The sequence below is a fragment of the Periophthalmus magnuspinnatus genome, chromosome 17 (assembly GCF_009829125.3).
Source record: "Periophthalmus magnuspinnatus isolate fPerMag1 chromosome 17, fPerMag1.2.pri, whole genome shotgun sequence".
NCBI lineage: Eukaryota > Metazoa > Chordata > Actinopteri > Gobiiformes > Gobiidae > Periophthalmus > Periophthalmus magnuspinnatus.
The window spans coordinates 3,356,694-3,369,144 of NC_047142.1; the positions used below are offsets into that span (position 1 = coordinate 3,356,694).

At 41.4% G+C, this 12,451-nt stretch overlaps 1 protein-coding gene across 1 annotated transcript; it reads left to right on the plus strand.

Annotated features, from left to right (window-relative positions):
* Positions 1–226: 226 nt before the first annotated feature.
* Positions 227–11,488, plus strand: aqp4 (aquaporin 4). The gene is made up of 5 exons (XM_033983076.2): positions 227–424; positions 2,599–3,016; positions 5,125–5,289; positions 6,517–6,597; positions 9,414–11,488. The coding sequence occupies exons 1-5, from the start codon at positions 378–380 to the stop codon at positions 9,651–9,653; spliced, it is 951 nt and encodes a 316-aa protein (XP_033838967.1). The 5' UTR covers positions 227–377; the 3' UTR covers positions 9,654–11,488.
* The last annotated feature ends 963 nt before the right edge of the window (positions 11,489–12,451 follow it).

A 12,451-nucleotide genomic window follows, 5' to 3' on the forward strand; every position in this document is an offset into this window, starting at 1 on the left:
AAATATCATCGTTCTGACTGTTGCACATGTCATCTTTTGCCATTGTGCTGCTATGTAATGTGCTCTGCTGCGTCCGCGAGATGCTGAGTGAGACTGACCCAGAAATCCCCACAAAAAGCCCCTCCCCCTGGCTCCTTAACCCCGCCCCCTGAGTTGTGTGTTGATTCCCGAGAGGTGATGCCCTCCTTGGTTACTCAATAAAGCGGCGTAGTGGTGCCATCACAGTGTGCGGATCATGTTCTCGTGAGGGGACGCTCTTTTGGGCCGTCCGCTGCTGCTGCTCTCGGACCTGCGCCGTGACGGGACAGGGGGGTTTTAACGCCATTTGAGACGAGGAGAGGAGAGATGAGTGCGCTGCCTGCTCAGGTGGATCACTAATGAATGCAAATACAGAGAGGACACAGAGAGCCAGACGGTGCTGTAGGTGAGTGCACGAGGGGGGAAATAATGTACTAGATAACTTTTTACACATTTAAAAGCACTTTTAAAAACATTTAGGCTATGTCCAAGTTGGTGTGCCTTTATTTTAATTACGGAATATTTAATTGAAAAAAATAAAATGTGAATATTGTCTTAAAAAATGTTATATATATATATATTAAAAAAAAAAAAAAAAGCTGCAATATGATTTTGTTTTTCTTTTTTTAACACAAAAATCAAAACTGGAATATATTTTAAGGGACAAGTGACAAAACTGGAAACACCTGCACCTGTTTTAACGTTTTATATGGACTTAAATACTTACGTTTTGTTTATTTTTTGTTTGTATTTTTCTGTATTTTTAGCACGACGCCCGTTAAAAGGAGAGTTTAAGTGCTTTCATTAGGTCTCGCTGTATAAAAAACTAAATATTAGGCAATAAAACCTCACAAATATTGTGCGTTGGTTTAATTCCAGCATCAGTGAAGTATGTTTTTGATTTAAACCAGGACAAATTGATTTATTTTTTATTATGGAACTGGTTTTGTTGTGTTTTCTGGTTGTTTTTGTTCAGATTTTGTTTAATATAATTCCATACTCTGTGCGTTGTTGTGATAATGACGCTGTGATCTGACCCGGTCCGTGTTCTATTTTGGTCGTGTTATAAGTCGTCACTTCTCTGTTTAAAGCTGCTCTATATGATTCAACACAGACTCTGCTCCTGTGATGTTCCGACTTAGTGACAGCTGGATTTAATCACAGTGAAGTACAAACTCTCCACAGAAACAGATGTCCTAACTCACGACTTAAAGCTGCCATCTGTAGGTTTATTACAGGTTTTTACCAATTGAGGGCAGATGTCTATATTTGCCTTAAAATAAAAATAAATAAATACAAATAAAACAGGGAATTATCTAAAAATAAGACATACATTTCTTTAAGAGGTGTGAACATGGCCCTTCCCACTCTCCTCTCACCTGGCCTTCGTTCTCCCCTCCTCTCACCTGGCCTTTGTTCCTCCCTTCTCTCACCTGGCCCCTCCCCCAACTTCTCTCACCTGGCCCCTCCCCCTTCCTCTCACCTGGACCTCCCTCCTCCTCTCACCCAGACCCTCCCCCCACTTCTCATCTGGCCTTCGTTCCACCCTCCTCTCACCTTACATGGCCCTTCCCCCCTTTTCTCACCTGGCCGCTCCCCCACCCTCCTCTGACCTGGCCCCTCCCCCTTCCTCTCGCCTTTGTTCGCACTCACCTGTGCTCTGTGGTCTCCCTCTGTCAGGACAAACCTGGCACAGTGTGAGACAGCAGTGACGTAGACGCCATCTAGTGGTGATATGTGAGAACACAACCAGGCCGGGTCAGTCAGTCTATAAATATAAATGTTAGCTTTAAAGTTGAGATGCAAAACGTACAGTTGTCCCTCGCTATATCGCAGTTCACCTTTCACGGCCTCAGAGTTTCACAGATTTTTTTCGAGAAATTTTTCATGCTTCTTTCCAGAGTATGATCGTGCATTGTGTTCTGTGTCCTGATTGGCTGTTGGACTGTAGACCATTGTGTCGTGCGTCCTGATTGGCTGTTGGACTGTAGACCATTGTCCATCAGTCTCCTCCGTGCCGTGTCTCCTGTCCAGTACAGAATGTGTTCAGACAAATTTACATAAACGTTGGATCTCAGTGTGACTCTGAAGTGCTGTACATTTGCAATTTGTTTTCTCCCCGACAAAACCCACAATGTCGATGAAACGTTCTGCACCGACAAAGACGCCTACGAAGGTTTGAACTTTGAGAGAGTTTAAACGAGAGAGAAATGTGAGAAAATGTTAACGCCTGTGTGAGAAAAGTGTATAAAGTGTGTGGTGAGGGGTTTTACAGCAAAAAACATAGAGAATAATTGTATTTCGTGGATTTCGCCTGTTGCGGGTTATTTTTAGAACGTAACCCTGCGATAAACGAGGGACCAATGTACATGAATCGTGAACAAATTGAAGCGAAGATCTAGAAAAGCGCGGTAAGATTACTATGATGTTTCTACGGCAACACGCATGAAGAAACCGGCTTAGTCTCATGTTTAGCGTCGTACTCGCTGCGCCGTTTGAACATCGCTGCGCCCGTCTTCACCTGAACGGCCACCGTGTAAAAACAGACTCATCTTTCCGCTTCTTGTTCCCTTTGACCAGGAGCTTCTTGTCCTGGTGCAACAGCGGGAGCATAATGGCGGCGTTCAAAGGCGTTTGGACCAAGGAGTTTTGGAGGGCCGTGTCCGCGGAGTACCTCGCCACTCTCATCTTCGTCTTCCTCGGCGTGGGCTCGACCATGAACTGGCACGCGGGCAAAGAGACCCCTCCCCCGGCCGACCTGGTCCTCATCTCGCTGTGCTTCGGCCTCAGTATCGCCACCATGGTGCAGTGTTTCGGGCACATCAGCGGCGGGCACATCAACCCGGCTGTTACCGTGGCGATGGTGGTGACCAGGAAGTTGAGCCTGGCCAAAGCGGTGTTCTACGTGGTGGCGCAGTGTCTGGGCGCCATCACGGGGGCGGGGCTGCTCTACATGGTCACGCCCTCAGCTGTGAGAGGGGGCTTCGGAGTCAATGATGTAAGAGTCGTGAAGCAGCGTTGTTTAAAAGGTGTAATACGTAACTTTTCTGGGGGAAAGTATGCCACCTGCTGGTCTCATGATGCTACTGCTTTGTCTAGATGTTCCAGAAGATGGCATTTAACTTCTCTATTTCGCATTTATTCACTTACAGGTGTTTTTATTGCTCAAAAATACACTGCCAGTCAAAAGGTTTGGACACACCCTCTTATTTTTAATTTTTTATATAATTTTTACTACTTTTTACACTTATAAACATCCAGAAGACATTAGATATATGAAGTAAGATGTGTGGAATTATGTAGCAAAGAATAAAAGGTAAATAACTTTCCTCTTATCTGGGGACGGGTCATGGGGCAGCAGTTTAAGCAGGGATTCAGACTTCCCCCATCCCAGACACTTCCTCCAGTTCCTCCAATGGGACCCCAAGGTGTTCCCACGCCAGCAATATAAAATATAAAAAAAATAAAATAAAAAAAAATAAAAAACATGTAGAGGGATTTTACTTTTTTTCTTTACTGCATAATTCCAAATATCTTACTTCATATATTTAATGTCTCATTGTATATAAACTGTTGATAGTACAAATAAATAAAGAAAATCATAACAAGAAAAAATAAATAAAAGAAGGAAAGGAAAGAAGGAAAGAAATAAAGAAGAAAAAAGAAAAAAAAGGGAAAAAATAAAGAGAATATTATCCATCCATCTTCTGCTTATCTGGAAAGTAAGTAAGAAAGAAAGAAAGAAAAAATAAAAAGAAAAAATAAAGAATGAATAAATAAATAAAGGAAAAATAAAGAAAAAAATCAAACACTTATCTGGAAAGTAAGAAAGTAAGAAAGAAAAAAGAAAGAAAGAAAGAAAAATAAAGAAACACTTATCTGGAAAGTAAAGAAAGAAAGAAAAAAAACCAAAATGCTTATCTGGAAAGTAAGAAATAAATAAATAAATAAAGAAACAAACACAGAAAGAAAGAAAAAAAAGAAACAAAGAAAAAAAATCAAGAAATCAAGAAATAAATAAAGACAGACATTGAATGAGAGGTCGTGCCCAAACATTTGACTGGTAGTGCATCTTGAAAAACTTCAGGTGGTGTCACATTCTTGTCTCCGTGGTGATGGATTGGTTTAATGCCATACTGTGGAAAATTCCAAATTCCAGCCAAAGCATGAAGCCCGGTGTGGGACCCTTCTTTAGATCCCTACAGGCTCAGAGGGTCATAAATAACTGACTGACCTTTGCCAACATGTGTCACAGTTCAGCTCAGACACACAACTCAGTGACTGTTCCTTTTTTTTATAATAATGAAAGTTCAAAGTTTAATAATAAGATTTGGCATCGTGTTACAAACTTTCCTGTTGGTGCTTGACCTAAACAGCTTATCAACACTGAGATTGTGCTGGTTACTTTTGCTTTTATCGAGATACAAATGAAAGGTGCATGTGATTTCGAGTGACGTATGAACGCTTTCAAGGAATTTCTGGCAGTGTTAAAGGGCTAATATTACACAATTTTCTGATCTAATGTTATAATGTTGTTTCCTCATCACAAACAGACCTGGAATTGTGTTTTTTTTTGTTTCATTCAGACATATTTTAACACACAAACCTGCAGATTTAGGCTGAGTTCTTCTCTCAAACAGAAAACGCTCTGTTCCACTTTGTGATGTCATCATGTGGCGATACAGGAAGTGCTCTACTGTGTTTTTAAACTCCAGACACCTTCACTAGGATCATTTAGATAAATTCAGCCCTGGAATTGCTAAACTCTACTGAACTAAAAGGTAAAGAAAGTAGCTGTTCACTTGAAAACTACCACTTCATGACATCACAAGGTGGAACAGAGCGTTTTGAGCTTTGGAGATGTTACTTAAACACGTGTGAAGAAAACAAAACACAACTCCATGTCTGTTTCTGAGGACGTAGCAGCATTAAAACATGGATTAAAGTTCACAGGAGTCCATTTTGCTCCATATACGACCTTTAAAAAAATAGAACAATGACATCTCCATGGAAACAAACTGGTAGAAAAGTTACAGATCATCTTTAAATATTGCAAATCAATTTATATAATGATAAAAACATGACATCATTTGAATCATGTTTCAGATAAACTCAGACATCTCAGTGGGACATGGGCTCGTGGTGGAGATCATCATTACGTTTGAGCTGGTGTTCACCGTGTTCGCTACGTGTGACCCCAAACGCAGCGACCTGGGCGGGTCTGCGGCGCTGGCGATCGGTCTGGCCGTCGCCATCGGACACCTGTTTGGAGTAAGTATTTCACTACCAAAAGCCACATGACATAACAGTGGATATTTACTGATGATATGAGTAAATGTGGAGTCTAGGGAGAGACTCGGGACGATTCAGGACGTCCTCTTCTCTTTGTAGACGGTGAAGTCTTTGGGCTGAAAGATGAACAACATTACACTTTCTTCTGAACAAACTTGGTCGCTGTGAACAGAAATCGCAAATTCCCAAAAAGATGCTTGGCCTTTGCTCTGTCGCTTTTTAATTTCAAACCATCAGACAAAGGAATCAGCTCCAAACGGGGTGAAATTGTCTGTAGATTTGAATAATTTGACTAGAAATTTGAAAAAGTACATTGCAGATAATCAAACGTGTCCACACCAGCCTGGTTAATTTGTACTTTTCTGCACATAATTGTTTTTTTTTAAATTGGTTTAGACTGTAGGAAACATACTTTAATAGACATGTGGACATTTATTGTATTTTACTGCAGACATTAGCAGTAAAAATGAGCAGATGGAAAGTAAAAGTAGCTAAATCTGGTACAAATCATCTTTTCTTCTGAGAGATAAATGAATTTCTGCATGATCCCTGACAAATAAAGAATAAAGAAAGAAAAAGAAAGAAAGATAGGGTGAGAGGGAGGGGTCAAAAGAGCGGAGACTGCTGGGATAGGCTTGTATAAATAGGGCTTCTGGGTAATTAGAGATGCGCTTGAGGTGAACTGTGGTTCGCTGAAGAGGAGCAGGAGGACGTTGAGGAATCACAGTCAATCATATTCACTCCATTTTATTTTACCTGGATAGATACAACACTTTTTCGTTTTTAATATTTACTTTTCACAGCACGTCAGGTTGTATTGACTAACATACAGCTCAACCTGAAAAATGTAGACGTGCGTATGTGTTTTGCAATGTTATTTTCAATATAAAGCGACGCATAAACCATCCCCCAGTCTGCGTGTGTGATCCTGCACGTGTCTCGCTGATTCACACCCATACGCACAACTTTATTGGAGTCCTCTGTCGCCTGGCAACAGCTCTCCGGAGACCCACGGAGCAAACGGACGCACAGGGAAATAAGCGCGACCTGCTGGCGTCACGTGACTCCCTGCAGGAGCGCACCAACATAGTCAGAGTCATATGATGCAGGATTAGGCTCGAGAATATGTGATCCAAAGTCGGCTATGTCAGATAACGACGCTGTTTGTAAAGGGTGAGATGAGGAAATTATCTGTTTGCTTTTCAGATTCCGTACACAGGAGCAAGTATGAACCCCGCGCGATCGTTTGGACCTGCAGTCGTCACTCTAACGTTTAAAAATCACTGGGTAAGAGAAACGCAAACATTTCAAATTTGGTAAAAAAAAATAGGTAATGCTCTTATGTGTTGTGTCTTATTTTTATAAAACGTTTTTTACACCTTCAAGACAATCCAAGAGCTTTACATCAAGGAACTCCTCACACATTCATACACCAGTGTACACAGACATGAGGGCGAGGGGGGTTAAGTGTCTTGCCCAAGGACACGACGACAGCATTCATCTGTGGGAGCTGGAATCGCACCGACATAAGACTCTACCAACTGAAATACTGCTGCTCGTTCTCAGTCCTACGTTTTTCTGTTTACGAGGTGACAAAAAAAAAATATTAGCAGAAAGTAAACATTCAAATATAACATTTCCAATTAAAAATACAAATACCTTTCTGAATAAATTATAGGGGCAGTTATTTCTGTAGACAAATTGCTCGTGTCTGCTGCTCCAGTCGAACTCCTGTCCCTTTAACGCTGCTGCGGCGGGGTTGTTTAATAAAAGGTTGAATGAAATTGAGTAGTTACACGATTATATCACAGGTGGCACTGGTCCTAATGACAAAAACAGACCTCACTGCGCTGGTAACACGGTAACTCCAATTTGAAAATAAAGCCGCATTTACACTAGCGCGGTTCACTTGGGGTCACTTTGGCACGGAACAGTTAGGGAGGTTCGATTGCACGCGGACCAGGATGCTTTCGGACGTCACGCAGGTCTAGCAAAGGTGTGACGTAGCGGCGGCGCGGGGCAGCTGTGAAAAAACGGTGTTACAAGAGCATCGACGCAAATCAACAGCGGCACAACAATAAGATGGCGGCGGATGAGACTGGACACGCCTTCACGCCGTCACTGCCGCTGTATTATTATATGTTAATCCGATATGCTTCACAAAATCTATCCAGCTGTTTCCTGTTTATCGATGCACGCCGCTCCCGTCAAGATAAAGTACATTACATTTGCAGTGTATAATGAAACTAGTCAGTGAATTACATAAAAAGAGGTTAAAACATGACATAGAATTGCAGATACATGAGATAAATGCAAAAAAAACTGATGAGAAACTGTAATTAGTTCAGTATTTATGCTAGCTTTAGCGTTAGCCTCATCTCACACAGCGCCGCGAAATGTCTTTTTGTGATTCGGAGTCCTACTTTTTGTTTTTTTGTTGTATGAAAGTGTGTGTGAATGGATAAGTGGGTCCTTGATGTAAAGCGCTATATAAAAATCTGACCATTTAATTTCTACTATCAACTTCTTTTTTTTCTAGTTTATTTTTCTTCAAGGCACCGCGCACTTGTAAATCACGACCATCTGTGGATAAATAATTGGGTTGAATTAACAAGGTGTAAATAGCATTAGCTCTAAACACATGCATTCAGGGGCTTTCGGAGCTGATTAAACGGCATCACGGCGCCTTTCCAATTAATTCCACAGCGCTCGGTAACAAACATAACATATCACTGTGCTAACGTCGTAGTTGTCAATAAACAAAGCAACTGTCTAGAATCTCTATAGTTTAAAATGGAGCTGGATCAAAACTGTAAAACCACACTTAATAGATTATTTAAATTATTATTTTGCTTACAATTGGTAGAAGTGATTGTACGTGTAAATGCGTCAAAGACACACCGCACATGTTGTATCCTGTCTTTTTTCATATCACTTCAAATAAAAATAAAGATTTACAAAAAAAGAAATAAAATGGAGCTGGAGACAGGTTAGAATTCTCAGGTGGAGTTTGCTGTGACTGCATGTGTTGAGCTTTGACCTGGTTTATGGTTAATGTCTCTAATCACTGGGTCGATCCACATGAAACTAAAAGTGGCACAAAGTTCAACGTCTTCTCTGTCAGAATAAATAAACAAAAGTGATTTTTTTTTCACAGTAGCATCAGAAAATGTCACAAGTTTGCAGATCCAAAACAAATACTATGAGGTTCAATATTTGTTTTTGTTTTTTTGAAGAAATCCAAATTTATGATCTACAATCTCCCAGAGAGTTAAAATCCACCTGAAATTGTGACCCTAAGCGTGATCTCTAACCCTAACATAACACCTATCCTAACCTTCAAGCCTTCCCTAACTCTAATCCCTAACCCCTTGCCCTAAACCTAACCCCTAACCCTACGCTAAACCCTAACTCTAACTCTACCCTAACCCAACCTTACCACAACCCCTGACCCCTAACCTTTAAGCCTTCCCTAACCCTACGTGAACCCTAACCTAATCCCAAACTCTAAACCTAACCCTACCCTATCCCCTAACCCTAACTCCTGACCCATAACCTTTAAGCCTTCCCTAACCCTACCCTAATCTCTAGCCCCTAGCCTAACCTTACCCTAACCCTACACTAAACCCTAACCTTACATTAAACTCAAACTTAACCTTACCCTAACCCCTGATCCTACCGAACCCTAATCCTAACCCCTACACTGACCCAACCCTAACTCTACCTCTGCCCTAACCCTATCACTACCCTAACCCGACCTCTTACCTTTACGCCTTCGCTAACCCTAACCCCTAACCCTAACTTAACCTTACCCTAACTCCTGACCCTACCCGAACCCTAACCTAACCGCTACCCTAATCCTAACCCCTACACTGACCCAACCCTAACTCTACCTCTGCCCTAACCCCTGACCTCTTACCTTTACGCCTTCGCTAACCCTAACCCCTAACCCTACCTGAACCCTAGCCTATCCTCCACCCTAATCCTAACCCCTACACTTAACCCTTCACTATCCCTAACTCCACCCTAACCCTATCCCTACCTTAATCCCAAACCATCCTCTAATCCTCTAACTCTAAATTATTGCCCTGTGTATATTTCAGATATACTGGCTGGGTCCTATACTCGGGGGCATTCTGGCCGCTGGTCTGTATGAATACCTGTACTGCCCCGACCCGGACGTGAAAAAGCGACTGCAGCAGGTCTTCCAAAAGGACCAGTCGGGAAAATACAAGGAAGTGGAGGCCGATGACATCACGATAAAACCAGGAAGCATTGACGCGGAGAAGGGCGAGAAGAAAGACCCGTACAACGACTTGGGAGATGTGCTGTCGTCCGTATGACTATCACGCGCACTGCAAATAGAAACCAACCTGTAGCACGATCAGACTAGAACCTTTAGCTTGTCCCTTCCAAACAACTGGGTTCAAAACAAAACATCCACAGTAGAAAGTACGTCTTAAGGATATTTAGATGCTTTTGTGTTGTGAACATTTCAGGACTAATCTTCTATAGTTATTGCTCTGAGCAGTTCCGTCGATAGAAATTTGGAGGCCCAGGGCAAGAAGACTCACATCTTCTAGAGCCCGGGACAACAGACCCCTTTGTCCCCCCCTGTCGACTCCCCTGGCTCTGAGATCATCCATGGTTTGTGTGATAGTTCGCTCCGGGGGGACAGAAGCAAGAAGAAGCCTCACAACCTTAAGCTTAACCATTTTCCAAACTAAATTATATAGTTCATCACAGCAGATTGTCCCTCCAGAGCTTACTATTTAGCATTAGCATTTAGCATCCACGGAGAAAATGTCACAAGCGTGTGTTGCATACTGGTAGGAATTTACAAAAGGGTCTGGCTGATTTGAGAATACATTTGTTGCTTGTACAGGATGATATTTTTCCTTAAAAACATTGGAGAGGACAAGCTTAGCCACTGTCGTGTTACAGTGATCTCTATTTACAGTGCACCCACGGAAACAACTGGACAATCTTAAAAGCCATTTTGTTCATTTTTGCTACATACATTTTTCATATTGATCATTTTTTGCTTTGTATTGGGTGATATTCTACCATGTACCATATGTGCAAAATGTTATTTTTTCCTTTATTTTTTCCCAGTGTGTCCCTGATTGGCTAATCCACCTGTCAATCACGGCCATTGGAAAACAGGGGGGTTGAAGAAGGCCATGTCCCAATTAGCCAAATGCACCGTTCAAAGTGCTGTTCGAAGTACCCGCCCGACGAAGGGTACTCCTCTGTGTAGTCACCTTTGTTGTCTTCGTTGCCTCCGTACGTCAACTGCTGTCTGTGCACTTGTGGAGAATTTGGCACCAGTTAATAAGTGCCATTCTCCCCCCTCAGGCGAATAAATTCCGCCATCTGCTCGTCGCTCTTTAAAGACAAAAGAATTTTCTTAAATAAGGACGAATATTAAACATTCTTCTTGACTCACATTTTAACAGTTTCATGTTGATTTGTTGTAGGTAAAATAAACCAGTACTTACATCTGAACGAGTATTGCGTAGCGGACTCCATTTTCATCTTTTTTTGCGTAGGCGCGGTGCATGATGGGATACAGCAGTGCGCGAAGTGTGCTCTGATGCACGCTTCGGCTACGGTCGATCTCCATGGAAACACAAGGCACACTTGTCGCGCCAGAAATTACATAAGCCCTTAAAAGCACAGTTCAAACAGCGCATTTAAGGGCACTTCGGCGAATTGGGACATGGCCGAAGTGCGTATTCTGAATCCCAGGCAAGAATCCAATGACAGAAAGACTTAGGATCTTTTTTCATGTTTATCCTGCAAACTTATCCCAAGGCTCATAGTTGCAGGTGTAGCTTCCAGGCAACGTAACTCTAACTATAACAAAAACAACGCTAACACCTTTGTGAAATCAACAAAATTATGAATGAGCTATGGAGCTGTGGGTTTCAAAATCTCTTCAAATACAATTGTCTGTTTAAAGGAGTTTTTCACGTCATAGAGCAGATTTGTTCGCTGTTTGCATCTAATTATAAAGCGTAAGCCAGGAATTGTTAGCATGCTAGTTGTTGTTGGCATTACCATGACGCTAGACCTTTGCTTCGGCCTCTGAAAGTTGTGAAAAGTGCTACATTTGGATGACTGCAAACCGTTTAAAACAAACTAGTCCAAGGAAATGCACCTTAGCTGTTTACGCCGTATCAGCCGCTGTTTCTTTTCACCATTTTCCACAAAACGAACCGTCTCTCTGGTGCTCATTTCTTGTCCGTTTTGTATCGGTGCAAACACGTGCGGGGTCGGCCCATTAGGGGGAGGTGGGCGCGGTGAATGGGACTGCTGAGGAGGAAAATGGGCCCTTGTTAATTCAGGATTAGTGTCACTTTTGCTCCATGTAAAATCCAGGTTCACTCACCGATGGCTGAAGTACGAGGACGCCCCGTGTTTGTCCGACAGTGCTCCATATTTATATTTACAGTGTAACCATGGAAACCAATCGCACAACTTCACATGCCATTTTGTTCACGTTACGTTTGAAATATTGATTTTATTTTTCATATTGAGAAGTGTCAGTTGTTGTATTTTGTCGGTGTAATCCCATATGTGTCTAGTCAAACTGTCATCTTTGGTTTTATCGATGAATGTGGATAATTATGAGACAATCAAACACAATCCAATCAATTTTATGATTCTATTGTGAATGTGATCACGCTGAGATTAAATCATGTTTTAGTATCAACTGTTGTTTGCCTCAAAATCAATATTATGGAACGATAAAAGGACAAAAATGTGAAATAAGTGACGAGTGCATTTGCAAAATAAAATAAAAAATAATAAAATATGTGAAATACAGATAAGTGCCATTTAAAAACGTGATCAGAGGATTGCAGTTTACTCTTTGTATAGTAATATTTTCAAAAGCCAAATGTATTTTACTGCTATCAAAATATAATTCCATCCCTTTTTCATAAAATCCAGTATAGATTATATTCATTGATAATACTGTAGAAGATGGGAACAAAAAGGCAATTTTCAAAACAGAGATAAACATATTTTCCTTTAGAACAAGTGTTTTATGGGTTAAATGGAACTGTGTCCTCCAAAGATAAAAAAACAAAACAAAAAAACAACTAATACTTAAAAAAAAAAAAAAATCAGCTGT